Here is a 19367-nt window from a genome sequence, read left to right as displayed (position 1 = left end):
TTACCATATTTTTATATTGCTAAATTTAACACATGTATTGTTTAAAATTTTTAGGTTATTTGGAGTAAGAGTAACTTGACATTGATTTTCTGGTGGCCATCAACATGCCACTTTCAGGTTTCTAAAATGAAACAGTGCATTGGATGTGAACGTTACTGAATGAAATTTAGGCCATATGGCCTGGCACCAGCAGGCCATTTAGTGGCAGAACAAGGTCCAGTATTGTATAATTACATACACCTATTTATCCCAAGTTACTGTAGTCCATTGTCCTTGCTTATACTACTTTTCCTTGCTTGCCCTAATGTTTGAATAATGAAGACTGAAATGACCCTAATAAAGAAGATATGCCTTGAGTTCTTAGTGAATAAAACATGGTGCTCATGCTTTGTTTATCAGGCTTGATAAGTCTCACTTCATGGTTTATTTACCTTACTTTGTCTTATATTTCTAACTATTACTCTTTCACACTATGTGTTCTGCTTGAGTGTGAGATCGGGCTTCTCAAACTTGAATAAGACTGGCAAGTCCCAGCAAATTACAGAGGTCGCTTCTTGTCCCCAGACAAAGATGGATATATATTAAAAAATATGCATCCTAAAGAGTACTAACTGTACCATCTTCAGCAACACCTTCACTTCTTCCCAAGGGTGAGGCTGAAGATGAGTTGGGAACTGAAGTCTGGAAGTGGACTGCACATTGGAGAAGGTTTCTGCTCTGTGTGGTGCCATTTTGCTTCATGGCTTGTCAGATAACCCCCCCTCTCCATTAACAGAAGGCGGAAAAGAACGCTGCCCCTAACATCCTTCCCCTTTCCTCATACCCCTGCCCCCTTCCCAGGGTGGACAGGGGGCTAAATGGAGTGCTGCTGCATACCTTTCTGGTAGGGTAAAAGAAGAGTGCGTGTACCTTTGCAGGCCCTTAGAAGCCTGGGGTTTCCTTGGGACCAGAGAGGAGAAATAGTCTGGCCAGAAGGCAGACCTGTAAAATCATGTGAAGACCTGGAGGTCTTGGCCACTGCCAGTGAACATGGAGATCAATCCCTGATCCTACCTCTGTTACTTGAGGTGTCAACATCTACCACTAGCCAGAGGGAAGTGGAACCCAGTATTGGTTTGTTCCTGAGAACCAGTGCCGACTCGTAACTGACAAATCTGGTAACCTGAGTCAAGACAGTCTCTCTCCTCTTGGCACCTGATTCACACACAGGTTAGCTGTCTGGTGGGCTAGGTAGAAGGTTCTACATCCAGACAACATGTCTCTTGAATGTGACCACTTCTCCTGAAGTATAAGGACCTGAAAAGGAAGAAGTGATCTTGGCCACTTAATGGAACCAAGATCCATTCAGAGGACTGTATGGAATGCTGCCATGATGGTTAATTCCATTATCACTACCCTGTGGAAGGGAAGTTCCCTCTGCAGCGGGGAGGTTAGCAATGGACTCGAACGTCGGGTCAATCTGTTTGGTCAGCAAAAGGATTTCTCCAGGGTATTGAGGAATTCTTCTGGCAATTCAAAGGCTGAGGAAGTGTCCTGCATGATAAAAGACACCTGAGTGAATTGTCCTGGTCATACATGAGAAAATTCTGCTTCGGCAAGTTGCAACCAGACAAGTCCATCAACTTTGCTTTCCTAAAGGGGATCCCAAAAAGCTTCAATGGCGCTGATGAACCGTCTACAGGGAAGCTAAGTTTCTTCCTTGAGATTGTAAATGGTTGAATTCATGGATGATCCCCGGGAAGAACCTCCAGAGGTGCCCCGTGATCTCTACCACTCAAGTGTACAACTAGTTCAGTCCGCAGACTGAATCCAGTATATACGTTACTGTACTGTGGTTGGGAAAGGATGGAAGCGCAAATGTTTCCAGTCTCGAATCCAAAAACTGTTTGATACCCAGTCCTCGGAAGACTCCGAGAAGGTAAGAGAACAGGTGAGAGTCTAACATCCTCACGTTACCTGCCGGAAGCCAAGGGCCCTGCTGGTGTGTAAGGTCGTGGGCGGAGTTGACAATGGCCATACAGGTCTGGGGGAGCGAATGTAATCACACAAACGTGCATGGAAGCTATCCCCAAGCAAGCAAGCTTGTTCATGCAAACGTGGGGTGAGGGCTGACCCAGGGAGAGAGATTGTGCACTCTTGAGAGTGAACGTGCTAAGTCTTCTTCGAAGCTGTGGCCTCTGCAAGTGAAGAAGATCGAATCAACGAAGCTTTGGGTTCCTACTTGGTCCCCAAAAACTTCGAGGGCAGAATTATGATCCAAGGAAGCAGCCATGGCCTGTTCCTAAGATCACTGACACATCAGTGACATGATCTCTAAATAAGTTTTCCGAAGATTGGGGCTGTCCGAGTCCTGAGGAAAAAACCATAGAGCCTTTCCAGAACCCCCAGACCTTCTCTCAAACCTGGAGTGTAAGCTTCATGGGAGGGCTGCTTTGGGACATGGCATCCCAGTCACAAACCCCTCTGTCCAACTCGTGGCTCCTGGTGTAACCAGGAGGTTGAGGGGACAGGTGAGAGGGGCCAAGCACCTTTCTCTAACCTGCCAAAGCCAAAGCCTGACAGGAGAGGAAAGCTGTAAAAAATCAACACGAGGTTACGATGACTGCATGGGTTTAAGAGAGCGAACCCACTCACACCAACATGGGCGGAGGCTATCCTGAGGAGAGCAAACAGGTTCATGCAGACATGCACAGAAGCTACCCCCAGATAACCTGGTTCGTTCGCTCGAACGTGGGCTAGGGCCGACCAGGGAGGTCAATCGCGCACTTGAGCTGTCTTCTGACATGCCCATCTGCATACAGAGAGGACTGTAGGGGGAACTTGTTTGTAGCTTCTCCAGGTGAGCAGACTGTTCCTGAGTCACAAAAGTATTGTGCATCAGTTGCTTCCACTACCTGAGAAATGAAGGAATCTCTAGCCGAGGTAGGCTCTATACCAGCCCGTGGAATGATTCCATGGTACTGGTAAAAGGTAACTCGAGATTTCGAAGAAACCCGATTACCTGTGGTGACACGAGTTTCATCAGAGAACTGCGCAACTGGAGCTCCTGAGTAACGAGTGCATCGATAATCAGTTGCTTTCTCTACCCAAGTGTCCAGGGAAACTTGAGCAGAGGTAAGCTATTACCAATTCGATACTGGTAAAGAAAGGTAACTCGGGGTTTCTGTGAAAACCCGAGTACCTGGAGTGATACATTCTTCTTGGAGGTCTGAGCATTCAGAGATTCTGAGTCACATACAGGACAATCTTCTGTTGCTACCTCTACCCGAGTGTCCAAAGATACATGGGCAGAGATATGCTATTATCAGTACGTGGAGGTAACTCCATGATACTGGTAAAGATAACTCAGGGTTTCTACAAAACACAAGTACCAGGAGTGACATGGTTCCTCTTGGAGGTCCGAGCACTTGGAGCTTCTGAGTCACATACAGAACGATCTTTGGAGGCATGCACTAGTAGGTTACCTCTTCAACACGTCGTATCTGAAGATACCCCTGCACCTGGTGCTCCAGTGTTGCCTTGGAGAGACCCATGGCAGGATTCTTGAGTCTGAAGACGTGGGAGAGCACCCACAGGAGATAGCACACAAGTAGATGAAGGTGAAGACGATGATAATTTGATTCCCTTCTTCAACACACATTCTGGACTCACTCTCTCTTTCCGAGTTGAGCTATGGGTTCAGTAAGAACCTGAACAGCAACTGCTTGCATGTCTGCAGACAAATCAGAATGAGCAATCAGCAATATACAGAGGAATAATGCAGATATTGCTAGCAAGAAAACCCATAATTGCCAAGTCCCTCAAGCTCTACATCTGAAAAACATAAAAACATTACAAATGTCAAATAATAATTTTCAGAATACAAACCTTCTTTTCGTACTAGAAGGAACAAAACTCTCTGAAAAAGTCAAAGTAGTGTCGTAGAGTTGCCTTGGCATTGTAATAACCAGTTTGACCACTCTCAAGGTTAATAAAGTCGTAGGGCTGCGTTGTGTCAGAAGGAACAATTATTTCAGAATACTGAATATGCAACACACAAGGGTAAAATAAGGGGCTAGATTTGCATTATGTCACAAAAGAATGTTATTCTCCAGATATAAGCTAAAAGAGCAACACACATATATACTGAATACATAACATAAACAAACAAATCAGTCGAACGGCAGGCACAGAAGGAAGAGCGACACTTCTCTCTCTCCACGGCCAAAAACAAAGTGAATACATAACAACTGGGTTGGTGGGACTCCCAACTGTAGTCGGTAGCCAACTACTGTACATACTTAACCACCTTGTTTAAAGTTGAGCGGCCAGTCTCCAGCTGTGTTGAAGTACATTCCTATGTACAGACCGATGGTTTGTATATTGTATAGGAACATTATTTTATCATAAAAATGTATACGTACAGTACAGTATTTAGTCATGAAAATAATATGAAAATACAGATTATTGCTCTACGAAAAAATCTGCGAACAGGCAAATTTTCCACGAATAATTTGGAGACAGGTTCCACAAAAAAAATCCACGAATAGGTGAAGATGCAAAAGCTGAACCATGAATAGGCAGGGGTCGACTGTATACAATTATTTAAATTCTTTATTATCATTATTCAGAAGGTATATCCAACCCATATGAACAAGCCTGCAGGGGCCTTTGGCTTGAATTTCAAGCTTCCAAACAATATGGCGTTCATCTGAAATTAGTTACAAAGAATAATAGAAAATAGAGAAAGATGAAACCAGTTATTAGAAAAGAAAAAAAAGATACATTTATTATAAGATTATGTGCCACACAGAGGTCATTTAGGGCAGAGGGTGAATAACTGAAAGTTTTCCAATTCAGCACTATACAGGCCAGCCTCACACTTCCAACGAGAATTCAGCATTTTGTATCTGCTTGGAGACACCAGGGTCCTGCTCGCGTGGGAGCAGGAAATACATCACCACGCAGATAATTAAGAGTCCGTCAACCTGACATGCCATGGGACCGGAAGCTTGCAGCTGCAAGTCTCTTTGGAACCTTCTAGAAGGAATTCCTAGTTTTAACTGGTTCATAGGTAGGGCGTCGAGGCATGTAAGTTCATTTGTACATACCTGTATGAGCCTCGAGCTTATGCCTTTCGTGTATAATGTTTTATTCTGCTTGGAGCTGAGCAATGGCCTGGACACCTGGCTTCAGAATGTTGCCTAAATGGTGAGTTTTGGAGATACAATAAACCCCAATACACACGGAGGATCAGTTCAGAACCCCCTCCCCCCAGCGAATAGTTAAGATCCACAAATACACTATCCCCATACTCTAAAAATGCTTATAACTGCCCATCTTGAAAGTTCAAATATAAAATTTATACTTAAAGTATCATCCATCATCAAATATACCTTAAATTATTATCCTATTACTGTATTAATCTTTGAGAAGATATTAATAAAATTTCAGTTATCTTAAACATTAATACCCTTAAAAATATATACATAAGTACTCCTAAGCCTTCAAGCCAAAGCAGAGAGAAAGAGAGTTACCACTTCAACTTGCACTCAACAAGGCTGCTGGGGCAAGAGAGAGAGAGAGAGAGAGAGAGAGAGAGAGAGAGAGAGAGAGAGAGTGTCTATCTCTTTAACCCCTCTGACCACAAAAAAATGTTTTTTGTCTTCCAAAGATGTAATAACTTTACTACACATTTTTAAAACACTATGAACACACACACAATATCTTTTCTTGAGAGAGAGAGAGAGAGAGAGAGAAAGAGAGAGAGAGAGAATAACTCCTTAGATATCAAGAGACTGAAATCCTTGAGCCTCTGAGGGCAACACTCCTTCCCCTCTGGCCAATATGTTAACCTGTCAAGTAAATTGACATTTACCCTCCCGCCCCTCCCTCCTTTCTCAAGTTGAGCATAAAAAAAGACTGGGAATCACCATTTCTTTGTTTTTTAACATGTTAAAAATTTACTACACAAATGCATGAAAAATATTATACTATCATTATTATTATTTTTTAATCTTATTAATATTAATATTTGAAAACTAGTAGTAAAATCACAATTTTTTAAAGTAAATTGTATTTTTCCTAACTATACAAACCTGAGGTCCTTTACATTAGGAATTACTTACAGTGAAGCTGGACACGGCTGTTAAAACTCTTGAACAAGGGGGTTAGGCAGTAACTACCGTCAGGTAGGCAGGAATACCCGCCTGCCAAGATGTAAACATTCCAGTTTACCTTTCAACCCAGATTCAGATTGAGGGGTGGCATGAGGCGGGCATAAAAATGTAATGTAAAGGACCTCAGGTTTATATAGTTAGGAAATATACAATTTACTTTTAAAAATTGTGATTTGTTCCTGCACAATATACAAACCATCAGTCCTTACATTGGGAAAACTCACTGTTGGAGGGAGGAATCTAAGTACGTCTCTTGAAGTGACCGGAGTTCTGCACACCTGGGATACTCCTCCTGATCGAAAAAGCAAGGAGTACTGTGCCTTTGACATATTGATTGGAATGTACAACTCCAAGATCAAATGTCAGACAGCTGGACCTTTTTGAATGAGTGAGGCATCGTAACTCATACAAAATAGACTGGGAAGAATATAAAGTCAGAGGCAGTAAGGGAAGACCCAAAACAGGGTTTTCCTTACTGCCAGAGTCTACTTCCTCCCCTTGCTAGAGGAAGGAGCGGAATTGCTTCTATGATTCTAGAAGAAAAATAGAACGGGTGTTCGATGTGTAGTCTTACCTCATCAGATGCCAGATCCAGCAAGTGTTGGTTCAAGTCCCATTCTCATCCCAAAGGAAGAGAAGTAGGAGGACGAGGAATGAGGAGGAGGAGAAGCCAGTCACTCTCAGAATCCTTCTCACTTCCAGAACCAACATCTTAGGCGAGATGCTACCTGTCCTTTTGAAGGAGCTGGGTAAGAAAAACACAACTTGTTGAGCAGCCACCACAGGACTAAGGAGAAAAGGTTCCAAGGGCCTGTGGGCAAGACTGAAGGTAGAAGACAATAGTGTGGTCTATGAGACCACATCTTCCTGACAACGACAGAAACTTCTGGAATGCGAGGGATGGACCAAGCCATTGACTTCGTGGGCTTTCGGGTGGATTGTGCAGGTATCGTCGTCACCAGCTGCCGAGTGCATCCTTCAATCGCTTCATGAAGCCAGGAGAAAGATGTGTCCTTGGGCACTTTTTCCTTGGGAGAGGCAGCACTAGCGAAACAGTAAATGACATCCTGGTTAGGAATGTCGAACCTTTTCAAAAAGTACCGTAGCTCCCTAATAGTACAAAGTAATGATTGATCTGGATCATCGAAACAAAGTCCAAGGAGGAGGGGAACAAGAAGGACTCAAACCTGACAACAGATGCTGATGGATTCGGAGTCCACAACAACATCCAAAGGAGTTGAAGTATTGATCACCTTCACCTGTTCTGCCATCTTCTATGCACATCTCTGTCCGACGACTCTCGTAAGGGCATGTGCAGAGCACGAGACAGGAACCCTAAACAAGTCTTATGCTACCCAGGGATCAGTTCCTTGAGACAGCAAGACCAAAGAAGCTCCTCATCAGTAGCTAAATCTCGACTGAGGAGAAAAAGGCTACTTCAGATAGAAACAAGGGCCTATGTTCTTCATAACTAAAACGGAGAGAAGCAACCCTCGGCAGAGAAGACAAGGAAGTCCAGACTTGCTGAAGAACGACTTTGACCCGAGAAGAAGTTCCATCAACGACACCAACCAGTGAAGATGGATCCAGTCCCTGGAACAGTGCTGCAGAGGACTTCAAGAGATATCCAGCTATATCCGTTGCCACTTGGCAAGAAAGATTATGCTTGCAAGGAAAGTTGGAAAGTCTCCCAGTCCTGAACACACGATGTACTGCCTGAAGAACCGCATCTTGTGTACCTGCCAGAGGAGGTTGGGTTAAGGAGAACTCTTCTCGATACCTTGGAAGCAAAGCTATCAGGTCGGGCGAAAGGCGAAGTCTTCCAGCATTTGTCTGTAACTCTGGGTGAGCAATGTTTGTTGAACCCTTAGCAAAACAGACAAATACAGCGGTAAAAACGTACACATTGATGTTTCCCATAAAGACAGCATGCCTCACCATAGCGCCCTGTGGGTCAGGTATGAAGGCGCGAGAAAACTACACTTGTTGTGCCGGAAGGCAAACAGAAAGAAGGTAAGGATCTCTCAGCCGAGCTCCCCACTACTGTGGTGTTGTTGTTCAATGAAACCACTTAGTGTTGCAAAACCCATCCTGAAATTCTCGAAGGCCAAAAGGCTGCCTTGAGTTTAGGATGTTGATGAGAAGGTATTTATCGTCTCAGTTACACACCTTCAAGACAGTCTTACAGGTGTACGCCTATTCCTCGATAGGTGTATCCGCGAGTAGATACATGATGCGAGGAGAATATGAAAGCACATTCGAAGGTTCCTTTTCAATCAACCATTAGCCTAACTCTTTCCTCATACTTCAAAGTTAGTAGAAAGAAGGATAGACGACTGGAAGCAGACCTCCTTCATTCTCCACCATGGGGAAGCTTCTGCAGGATGACAGGATACCAAGATGAATAGCTCTAGCCGAGCTGGCATTTCCAGAGGCCCCTCGAGAAGAAGGTTTAAAGGGGAATTCTGTGTCTGCTATCCTTCATGCTCAAACCCTAAGGTTCAAGCCATGAGGATGAAACCTGGCCAAGCAACCAAAACAGCTGGAAGGCAGTATCAAGACACCTGGGTGTCTCGGCACTTCCTCTTGTCCTGTGCCTCTTGCCAGGAGAGCGCTCATGATTCATAGAATTTGATTGACCTACGAGACTGCCAAAAATCGGGAGTGGTTGCTTTTGGCTTCCTAAGAAATCAAAATGAGCCAGGCACAGGGGCCCCCAAAGCGAGACCCCAGAGGAGAATGCGAATCAGTTCCCGCCCAAGGGCAGGAAGAGTCAACAAGAGAAAGTTGCCTCTCAGAAGAGAGGCAGTCTCTTAGAAGTCCTGCAGGACTCCCAAAGAGAACCTCTTCCCTGCTTCTTTTGGTGTTCGAACCGACAGGATCAAGACACCAGGTTGGGAACCTGACCTAGCACTGGTCAGCGCTCAGGGAGCGCTTGTAGTGCTGTCAGGAAGAGCCGAGACACCTGGGTGCCTTGGCCCTTTCTCTTGCACTGCTCCTGAACTGGGCCGGGGAGACTATTCCCCATAACCAGATCGGGATACTCGATATTCCACAAAATCTTGAGCACTCAGAGCGGCTCACAAATGAGCACCCGAAGCAGCACCCATCTTACAGGCAGAACCTCTAGGGCTGGTAATGGGAGCGCAAACTGAGGTCTGTGCGCTCGTGGCTCCCGAAACACAAAACCCAGGGGTATGCGTATCGGTTCCTGAACCGGAAGATTGGGAAGAACTGATGAGATACCCACTGCCTCGAGGAGGCAGTCCCTAGACGCCAAAGGATGTCAGGCCTATCCGGTTTCCCAGGACCACCTTGAACCTCGGGAGAGGAAGGGAAGAGGCAGCAGAAGAAGAAATCACAGATAAGCTAAAGAAGACGGCAGCTACCTCCCAAAGGGCGACTTCCTTCACCTTCAAACATCATAACCTCCAGGGCAGCTAGGCAGGATCACAACAGAAGTGGCCTGGGACACGACCACCAGGAGAAGCAGCAGGCGTGATCAGGACAGCCAATGCAGGAGCTACGGAAGCGGTTCGGAAGGCAGGAGCTACGGAAGCGGTTCGGAAGGCAGCTAGAGCAACAGCCAGGAACATCGCAGGAACGTCACCAGCAGCAACAGGAGCGATCAGAGCAGCTGCGGCAGGAGACCAGAAGGAGCCGCCCAGAGACTTGTCCCAAGTCAACAGAAGCAATAACACAGGAAGCACAGCAGGAGCAGACGGGAACACAGATACACCAGAGGGAGTGCCACAGCATACATGAAGGCCAGCAATAACAGTGATCGATCCACACTGATGGGACACAGAGTTGGAACGACCTCGACATGGACCTACGCCATCCCAACCAGGTACTGTGGTTGATCCTGAAGCAAACACTATGAACGTTGGGACTCCTTCAGGCAAAGATATCCCAAACTAAGATATCCAGCCAACTACTGCTATGCCTATGATGCTCACTGTCAACCTGAAAGAATAAGCAAAGATAATAAAGGTGATTAGTAGAGAGAGACTCCTCTCGTTCAAGGGGAACTGCCCTACGAAGCGAGAGGAGACCCCAGAGAAGCGGTCGCCCGACCAGCAATGCCCGCCTCGCGGTCTTCGCCCAACGAGTGAGCAAAGAGGGCAAAGGAGAGAGATCTCTCCCGAAGGAGAGATAGAAGATCCTACGGGGAGAGAGACAAGGAAGGAGAGGCTACCAAGGGCACCGTGGAAGCAAAACCGACAATGCCCTACAACCTTCCCCTGAAACTCCCCTCTCCCTGCAACTCCACAGCACAGGTGGTGAAGAACAACACTCAGCTCAAGTAGAAAGGGAGTACAGTAGTCATGCCCTTGAACATGGAGGGCGTGAGCCCAAGAAAGGGAGCGCAACTTGTTACGTCCCAATCAATGAAGGGGAGTGAAGGTATTATGTCCCAATTTAATACATCCGAACGTACAGAGGAATGCCTTCAGTATCTAATTAATGGGGTTACTGGAAAAAAGAATTACCACTCACTTACGCCTCTCTAAAATACACCCTTGGCCGTCAAACCCAAGACACACACAGGGGAACGACGGCCTACGCAAGGTTATCACAAATCGTGGGTTTGTATATTAATAAATATCAAACATGCAATATATACAAAAAATACAGAAAGATCCCACCAGGATAAATAAAGAGCTTAACGACAGTCAGGCAAAGAGATCCGAAAACATGTCTGCAACGCATGATGGCCAAAAGCAAACTGGAATGTTTACATCCTGGCAGGTGGGTATTCCTGCCTACCTGATGGTAGTTACTACCTAACCACCTTGTTCAAGAGTTTAGCGGTCGTGCCCAGCTTCACCATAACCATAAGTAATTCCTAATGTAAAGGACCAATGCTTTGTGTATCGTGTCAGAACAGAGAGAGAGAGAGAGAGAGAGAGAGAGAGAGAGAGAGAGAGAGAGAGAGAGAGAGAGGGGGGAGGGGGCTTGAGAGCAAACGGGACATGTTACCAACAGAACTTAATACCACCGGTGGGGGGGAGGTGTAACACATTAATAAAGATAAAAACATATATAGACTAGCAAAATATATGGTGAATTGTTTTAGGATAGTAATGCACTGCATCTTCGCTTGAACTTTTGAGGTTCTATTTGCACTACATCCTCAGAAAGACTGTTCCACAACCCAACAGTGTGAAGAATAAAGGACCTCTGAAACCATGAGGTTTGACAGTGTGGAAAATTTACAACATACTGGTGCTGCCATTCAGTTAATCTGGTTGCTTTTGGCATAAAAAGAGGATCAGGGATCCACTGTAATACTGAAAGCTCTGCTAAAATACAACTTATGAAAAACTGATAAACAAGAGACCATCTATCAGTGATACAAGTCATAACTGTTAGTGCTAGACAACAGAAATTTACTGCAACAAACCAACTATCTAAAAGATATCTCTGGCAGAAGCAAACATCCACACTGGAGAAGTGTTATAGTATAGGCAAAACAAATAACCTAAAACAGGTTGTGTTTATAAATGTTATCAATATATGAGGCTTCATTGTTATGTACAATATATTTAAATAAAACCTTTTAATTTGGTGCCATCTATTTACTTCTCCAATTTTTCAAGTGTTGAGTTCATATCATTCATCCATTGGAAACATCAAATGTAAAGGATTTTGAAATTAAAAAACTCCAAAACTTTAAATTCTTAGTTTTAAATTCATTACATAAGTATATCTGTGGTTAACCCACATCTGCCAATGGCAGCTATTATTAGGAACTTAAAAAATATTGTTTGATAACATATGACAGACAACCTACACTGACAATATCTAGTCTCTTATTTCTATGGCAAAATTTACCATTAACAAAATAATTATCTATACCACAGCCATAATGCTATATCTATCTCATTTGTACATTGTAAGTGTTTGAATGCTTTTGTGAAACTAAAGCTAGATCTTGATAAAAATATAAGACATGCCATATTGGAGAAAATGTTTTGTAATTAATTTTACATGTATAGTTAAGCGATAAATCATCTACAATATTTGAGCTCTGCACACAGCCATTGTACTGTTCAAACAAAAATTGGAAATGCAAATTAATCAGTCATGACTCTCTTGTGAGAACATCTGAAGATAGTCTAAATGTCTAAGCCCTACAGTAAGTTTTCATTTAACAAAATTCAAAATACTGAAAAACGTGAAGATTTTTCTACAGGGCGCACAAATTTCACAAAGTTGGGAAAATGGTGTATTAACCTATTATAACACAGGACTTTAAGGAATATTTCTTTGTGGATACTGGTATACCATAAGGGACACCAGGACAGCAACCAGTCATAAGTATTTATACTCTAATTCTGTTGAGTGTTTTCCTTTTATATTTTTTTGTTTTGTTTTTTAGATGGCTATACAAACAATGGAAAACACATGACAGAAGATTATAAAATAGCATATGCCTCTGGTTGCAATCCTGGTGTCCTTTATAGTAAACTAAAATTCCACATAAAAAATATTCCTTTAAACCAGTGTTATTATCTATTAATTCACTATCAATACACCAACTTTCAACTAAGCAAAATTTATGATCACTTATACAGAGGAAATGACCAAGATTAAATACACCTTAGAAAATTCCTACACATTTTTTTTATATATAAGTGTCAGCAAAATTACTATAAGTTAAGCTTGGACGTTAAGAGCCTATATACAAATGTTCCAATAAGAGGTTATAAAATCGCAGCAAAAAAATGTAATTCATACTATTAATATATGCTTTCAATAATACATACAGGTAGTGAAAATGTGCACAAATTACTAGTCTATACAAAGGTATGGGGCTAAGGTCTCATTAACCATATTTTAACTCAAGCCACAACAAGCAATTCATAAGCAACCTAATATTTTCCTGATGCCGAAAACTAAACTACTTCATGACAATAAATAACCAAACCTAGGAACATTCATATACAACCTCTTAATATTCCATAAAGTAAGGTTAACAAATTTTGAAACCATTAAAATGATAAAACAAGAATTAATAGAGTCTTGTAAAACATATATAAATACCAAAATCAAACAAATTTCATTCAGAATTCTTAAAACTGCAAACTCCTTTGAGCCCACATACAGAAATATTTTTTTGCATACTACTGAAGAATAATGCAACAGAGTTAAAATAAACTCAAAGAATGAAAAAAATACCATTAAACCTGTGTGTAAAATACACACCCATAATTATATTACTCTTGATTGCTCATCACAGTTCTCACATGCTCAATGCAGTTTCCAACATCATGATCTGCTTGACACTGTTCAAGCCTGAAAATTATAAAGTACAAATCAATGTAAATATATGATGAAAAAGACCTAACATACAATGTAGCAAATCAAGATCTCAAACTAACCACGAAAGAGAACAAGAATGACTTACTTTCTTAGGAGGTTTTCAAGCTGATCTCGTGTCCACTGAACTTCTTTCAATCCCTGAAGGCAATATTGTGCTAAAGTCTTAAAACACAGTCTTCTGGTGTTATTGTGATGGTTTGAGTCCCAGACAGGAGTTGCACGTACATATGACCATGCAAGCAAACAATAATCTACTAGACTAGTCCACTGTTCTGCTTCTGCAAGCTGTGTACACTGTTCTATCAGAGTTTTCTGTAAGGTAAAAAAATAAAAAATATATTCATAAAACACTCAAGGTAAAAACATACAGCAATTAACTAGAATAATTGATATGAAGTTTTTTCAGCATGAAACATTTTTGCAAACAAATCCATCTTTCATACTGAGCCCACATAATAGTTGTGATGTCTCTAGAAACACCAAGTCTTTATGACAAAAGTAGATCTCTGCTTGTTGTAGATGACACAATGCAAAAACAGAAAACAGCACATACTGTACAGGAAAAAATAAGCCAGAAATCATCAAAATTTATTACTACTAACAACAATTCACACCATCTGCATAAGTACACGTCATGAAGAATTCTGACAAGAACGTACACATTCCAATGCCACCTAGTGGGAAACAGGTAATTACAGAGACAATCCTAGCGAGTTAGCCAAGCGTTATTTTGTTTTATTTTGAATGCCAATCACACCTAACTTTAACAGTAGGTAAGATTCATTCCAAACAATATTTACACACAAGAACAGACTACTGAGAGTCTCTATCATGGTCTACTGATTATTACCCAAAGAGGGTACAATCACCACCCTACTTACAAACATTCAGTGACACAAACAGATAGGTCACAAGTTAAACTGTATTTCGGAGAGCTCCACTTGCCACCCGAAGTTCAAATTTTGCTCTAAGCGCCTATTCTACCTAGTAAGAATTTTTGCTGCACGAGGAAGAACCTGATTATCCCAAGTATTCTTGTGATCACCTACCATGTATTCCTCTTACATACAAGATTACTCGTTCATATGCATCAAATATTCCGATTTATTTTTATCTTCCCAATTTAACTCGTTCTTTGATGAATTCCCATTTTCTATATTTCCTCTCCCCATAGGAAACGTTCTGTAAGCATTTTTGTAAATAGATGGCAGTGTACCTTGTTTACTTTATGAACTTTCAATTTCAGATCTTGCTCCTGAGAAATTCTCTCCAGGTTCACAACTTTCAAAGTGTGGAAAAAATACTAAATTTTGAACATTGCATGAATCTAAATTGTATTTTTTTCTTTTACCTTTCTAACAACCAAAGTAATTCTTTATAATACTGCATGATTTAAAAAAAAAGTGAAAATAGTATAATCTGTGCCTCAAAGTTAACTCAGGAATGTAAACCACATATTTCAAAGATGAATATCTTTTAAAGTTTTCATAATTTTTTAACAAAAATAATGCACATTCAAAAACCAACTTACAACACTTCAAGATATGAACAGCTGTCTGGAACATAACTCATTCGTAAGTTGGGTAGAGACTGTACAAAGCATGATGGTTCATGGCATAATTAATGTGGCAGACAAATATTCCTTAATTTGCTTCAATAACTACCTACCTGAGAACTCTAAACATTTTTTGACACAGCAATAATGAATAAAAAAGAAACATGTGAAACACTATACAGAAATATACCGCCAAAACCTTAAATACAGGCCGGAGCATGGACAAATAAAAAGCATGGAAGTAAAATACTACAAAGGTATTTAAAAAAGTTTAAATTCACAACACCCACATTATCCTTCCCCCCCAAAAAAAGAAATCAAATGTAACCAGCAAAAACAAGGGGAGGGGGTGGGAGCACAGCAGATAGCTCACATAAAAGGCCCCCACAAATTAAATATGGATGATTATTCCAATTTGAACATACCTGTGAGCAGCTATTACTCCATAGATTTAGACACCATTTCAAAATTCATTTCAAAATTCTAGAATCATTTTCAACCACATTTGTAGAAAGGCTCATATAAAAGCAGAGCTTGTGCTTTTACATAAATCTAAGTTCATCAAGTGTTTCTGCGATACACTAGGCATAATACACCTTTCACACACTACTAATGACAACTGTCCTACTAAAGTACAAATAAAAAGATATTCATATAAAAATAAATTATTTGAATGATTACCTTTGCTATAAAAATAAAAAATACTTTCCTTCCATCATCTTCAGTTGTTTACTTTTAGAGACTATCTTACTGGTTCTCATTTGGTGTATCATATAGAGTACTGTACAGCCTTGTTTAAACAATATGGTATTCTGGTACAGCATGCAGCAAAATTTGTGACCCAATTTCAGTGATTTTCGTCTGAAAATCACTGACTGGCAACTCTTACCTTCTTCACATTTCTAATGACGTTAAGGGGCCGTTCAAAAATTATGTAGTAACACTTTTTTTTTTTTTTTTTGCAATTTTTTAACCCCCTTCCCCCTTGTCATGCCTCATAACACATGTCCAGACCACCTAGAAAATTATGTAACATCAGCCAATAACCCCCAGAATTAATGTTTCCCCTTTTTTTAATGCAATAATATATCAAAGCCTAGCCTACTACCTGGGTATTATTACCTTTAGGTTTTTCTTAATACTTTTATGTTATGATATTAAAGAATCAGAGATAAATTTGGAATGAAAAATGTTCTTGTGCCATGTTTAAAAGAGGATAATTTAATTTGTGATATTTTTCTAAGTTATATTTATTCATAAAGTAGAGAATGTCGGAGCTCTGAAAAGGGATGAGTTTGTGATACTGTTCTGTGTCTTGTAATACACACAGTAGAAAATCTTGAAGTACAAACAACACTTAAGTGTGATATTTTTTAAACATATAATTATGCAAAAAAAAAAAAATTAAATACCATATTCTCAATATTAAATCACAATTTTTGAAAGTAAATTCTATTTTTCCTAACTATACAAACCTGAGGTCCTTTACATTAGGAATTACTTACAGTGAAGCTGGACATGGCCGTTAAAGAACAAGGTGGTTAGGCAGTAACTACCGTCAGGTAGGCAGGAATACCTATCTGCCAAGATGAAAATATTCCAGTTTGCCTTTCGGCCCAGGTTTCAGATTGAGGGGTGACATGAGGTGCGCATAAAAATGTAATGTAAAGGACTTCAAGTTTGTATAGTTAGTAAAAATACAATTTACTTTTAAAAACCGTGATTTGTTCCTACACGGTATACAAACCATCAGTCCTTTACATTAAGAACACTCACTGGCTGGAGGGAGGAATCTGAGTGAGTCTCTTGAACTGACTAGAGTTCTGCACACCAGGGCTACTCCTTTTCGAATGAGTGAGGAATCGTAACTAATACAAAATAGGCTGGGAAGAATCTAAAGAGTCGGAGGCAGTAAGGAAAGACCCAAAACAGGGTTTTCCTTATTGCCAGTCTCCTTCCTCCCCTTGCTAGAGGAAGGAGCGGGATTGCTTCTATGATTCTAGATAGAAAAATAGAACGGGTGCTCAATGTGTAGTCTCCGCATCAGACAGCAGTTCCAGGAAGTGTTGGTTTGAGTCCCATTCCCAACACAAAGGAAGAGAAACAGGAGGACGAGGGAGGAGGAGGAGGAGGAGAGGCCAGTCACTCTCAGAATCCTTCTCACTTCCAGAACCAGCACCTTAGGCGAGATGCTACCTGTCCTCTTAAAGGACCCAGGTAAGAAAACACAACTTGTTGAGCAGCCACCACAGGACCAAGGAAATACAACACAGGGGCCTGTTCAAAACCTTTGCTGGAATCAAAGATCGAAGGTAGAAATGGACAAATAGTGTGGTCTTATGACAGGTGACCATTTCTTGCTGAACTGACAGAATCTTGAGGAAAGTAGGGATGGTGTAATGACTTTGTCTCGACAACACAGTCTGTTTTAAAATTTATCAGGATGGACCAGTTACTTACGTTACACTGATACTGTTGATCACTTTGTGGTAGGATGAGGCTACTGGGATATATTATCCATCTTAGTTAGGACAAGCCTCCCCCTGGGAAACTATTTGGTTAGTCTGCTGGCACTCATTGGACAGCAACCAGAGTGATCCACAATAACACCATTAAATAGGTATAAAAGCTAACATAATATAACATTATAGGTTAATGAGGCCACGTAAATAGTACAGACTTGCAGATTACACTGACACTGATCTAATATAATACTTTTAAAATGTAGGTTGTTGAATGGGAAAAGGTTTGGTTAGTGTGGCATTATAGGATTTTAGGCAATAGAATAAGGATAATCTAGAGAACTGCCTAAAGCAACATTTTCAAAATACCCTTCTCCTTTGCTTTTTAGATTTTGGGCTGGGATTTGCTACGCTATCTATATAGCACCTTCTAAAAGAATAATGTCTACCCACTACAATTGGGTAATTTTTTTTCTCATAAACAAAATATTCAAATTGCTTTTACATAATAGGAAGGAAACTGAAAGACACTTCTTTATTATTTATGTACATATATACACAACACAATCACATACTATTTCCAATTACACCTCCCCTACAAATCATAAAAAAAGTAAAAGGGACCAGGAGGCCTGACCACTCTAGTAGAACAGCGTACATTAAGTAGCCTGTTTGACTGGAGCTTCAGATATAATTGGTTCTTCTGAGGTAACCCCACTTCTTTCAGTCCCCTATAGGTGAGTAGACAAGCTGTCACTAATAGTCAAATTAGTCTTCATCGGTGTGGTCAGATAGGGTTAGTTGACCTCCTCAATATCTGATCCTGGTGACGTCTTACCATGCTACCTCCTGGCAACTCACATTTATATGACACAGGACTCATCTGCTTCAAAACCTTTGCTGGAATCCAATGATCCTTAGAAATGGTTGAATAGTTTCTCACCATGACAGGTGACAGGCTGTAGCTGCAGCCCTTGAGGAATAGTAGCATCATAATTTGACTTTTGTGTCTCTTGCTTAGACAACACTTTACACATTTATCACGATGGACCAGATCCAGTACTGTATGTAACTTCCGGCCAAACATCAACTCCGCTGGAGACACTCCTGTTGTTGAATGAGGCGTTACTCTACACTGAAATAAGAATTGATCCAAATTGAATCTCAAGCCTTCCCCAGAGCAGTGTTTTAGGAAACTATTTAGAGTTTTAACAGTATTCTCAGCCTGTCCATTAGTACTAGGCTGATATGATGCAGACGTGACGTGACGAATTCCATTCTTTCCTAAGAATAGTTCAAACTCTACAGACACAAAATTAGGACCGTTGTCCGATACTAAAGTTAATGGTAGGCCAAAATGTGAAAAAACATTCTTAATTTGGTTTATAGCAGCAAAAGAAATAGTGCCCTATGTAGGTAAGACTTCAATCCTCATAGAACGTGCATCAGTTAGTACCAGAAAATCAGAAAATAAGTACCATTCAAGGGACCTGCATAATCAACATGAATCCTCACCCATGGTTTTTCAGGCCAATCCCACAGATGCAGAGGTGCTTTCTTAGGTGAAACTCTTGTAGCAAGACATATTGAACAACTCTTTGATAACTCTTCAATGTCATTATCTAAACCTGGCCACCAAAAATAACTACAAGCTAGCTGTTTCATTTTAGTAGAAACTAAATGCTCTTGATGTAACTCCTTTAACATACTCTCCCTTCCTTGCAAAGGAATAACCACTCTATATCCCCATAAAAGACAACCGTGCTGAATACTCAATTCGTCTTTACAGTTGAAAAAGGCTTTTAGCTCAGCCTCAACTGTCTCGGGCCAACAACAACCAAGAAACAGTAGAACTTGAGCAAT

At 41.0% G+C, this 19367-nt stretch overlaps 1 protein-coding gene across 4 annotated transcripts in view; it reads right to left on the bottom strand.

Annotated features, from left to right (window-relative positions):
* Nucleotides 1-11829: 11829 nt before the first annotated feature.
* LOC136851251 (uncharacterized) overlaps nt 11830-19367 on the bottom strand; it is a 62945-nt gene continuing 55407 nt past the window's right edge. For all 4 annotated transcript variants that reach the window (XM_067125208.1, XM_067125209.1, XM_067125211.1 and 1 more), the window contains exons 6-7: nt 13573-13799; nt 11830-13460 (exon numbers count right to left, since the gene is read on the bottom strand). In XM_067125208.1, the coding sequence (XP_066981309.1) occupies nt 13382-13460; nt 13573-13799 (306 nt within the window). In that variant the 3' untranslated portion in view covers nt 11830-13381. The remainder of the gene's footprint in view (nt 13461-13572; nt 13800-19367) is intronic.

The sequence above is a fragment of the Macrobrachium rosenbergii genome, chromosome 23 (assembly GCF_040412425.1).
Source record: "Macrobrachium rosenbergii isolate ZJJX-2024 chromosome 23, ASM4041242v1, whole genome shotgun sequence".
Taxonomy (NCBI): Eukaryota; Metazoa; Arthropoda; class Malacostraca; order Decapoda; family Palaemonidae; genus Macrobrachium; species Macrobrachium rosenbergii.
The sequence above is the reverse complement of the archived record's forward strand: the minus strand, read 5'-3'. Positions and strand labels throughout refer to the sequence as shown.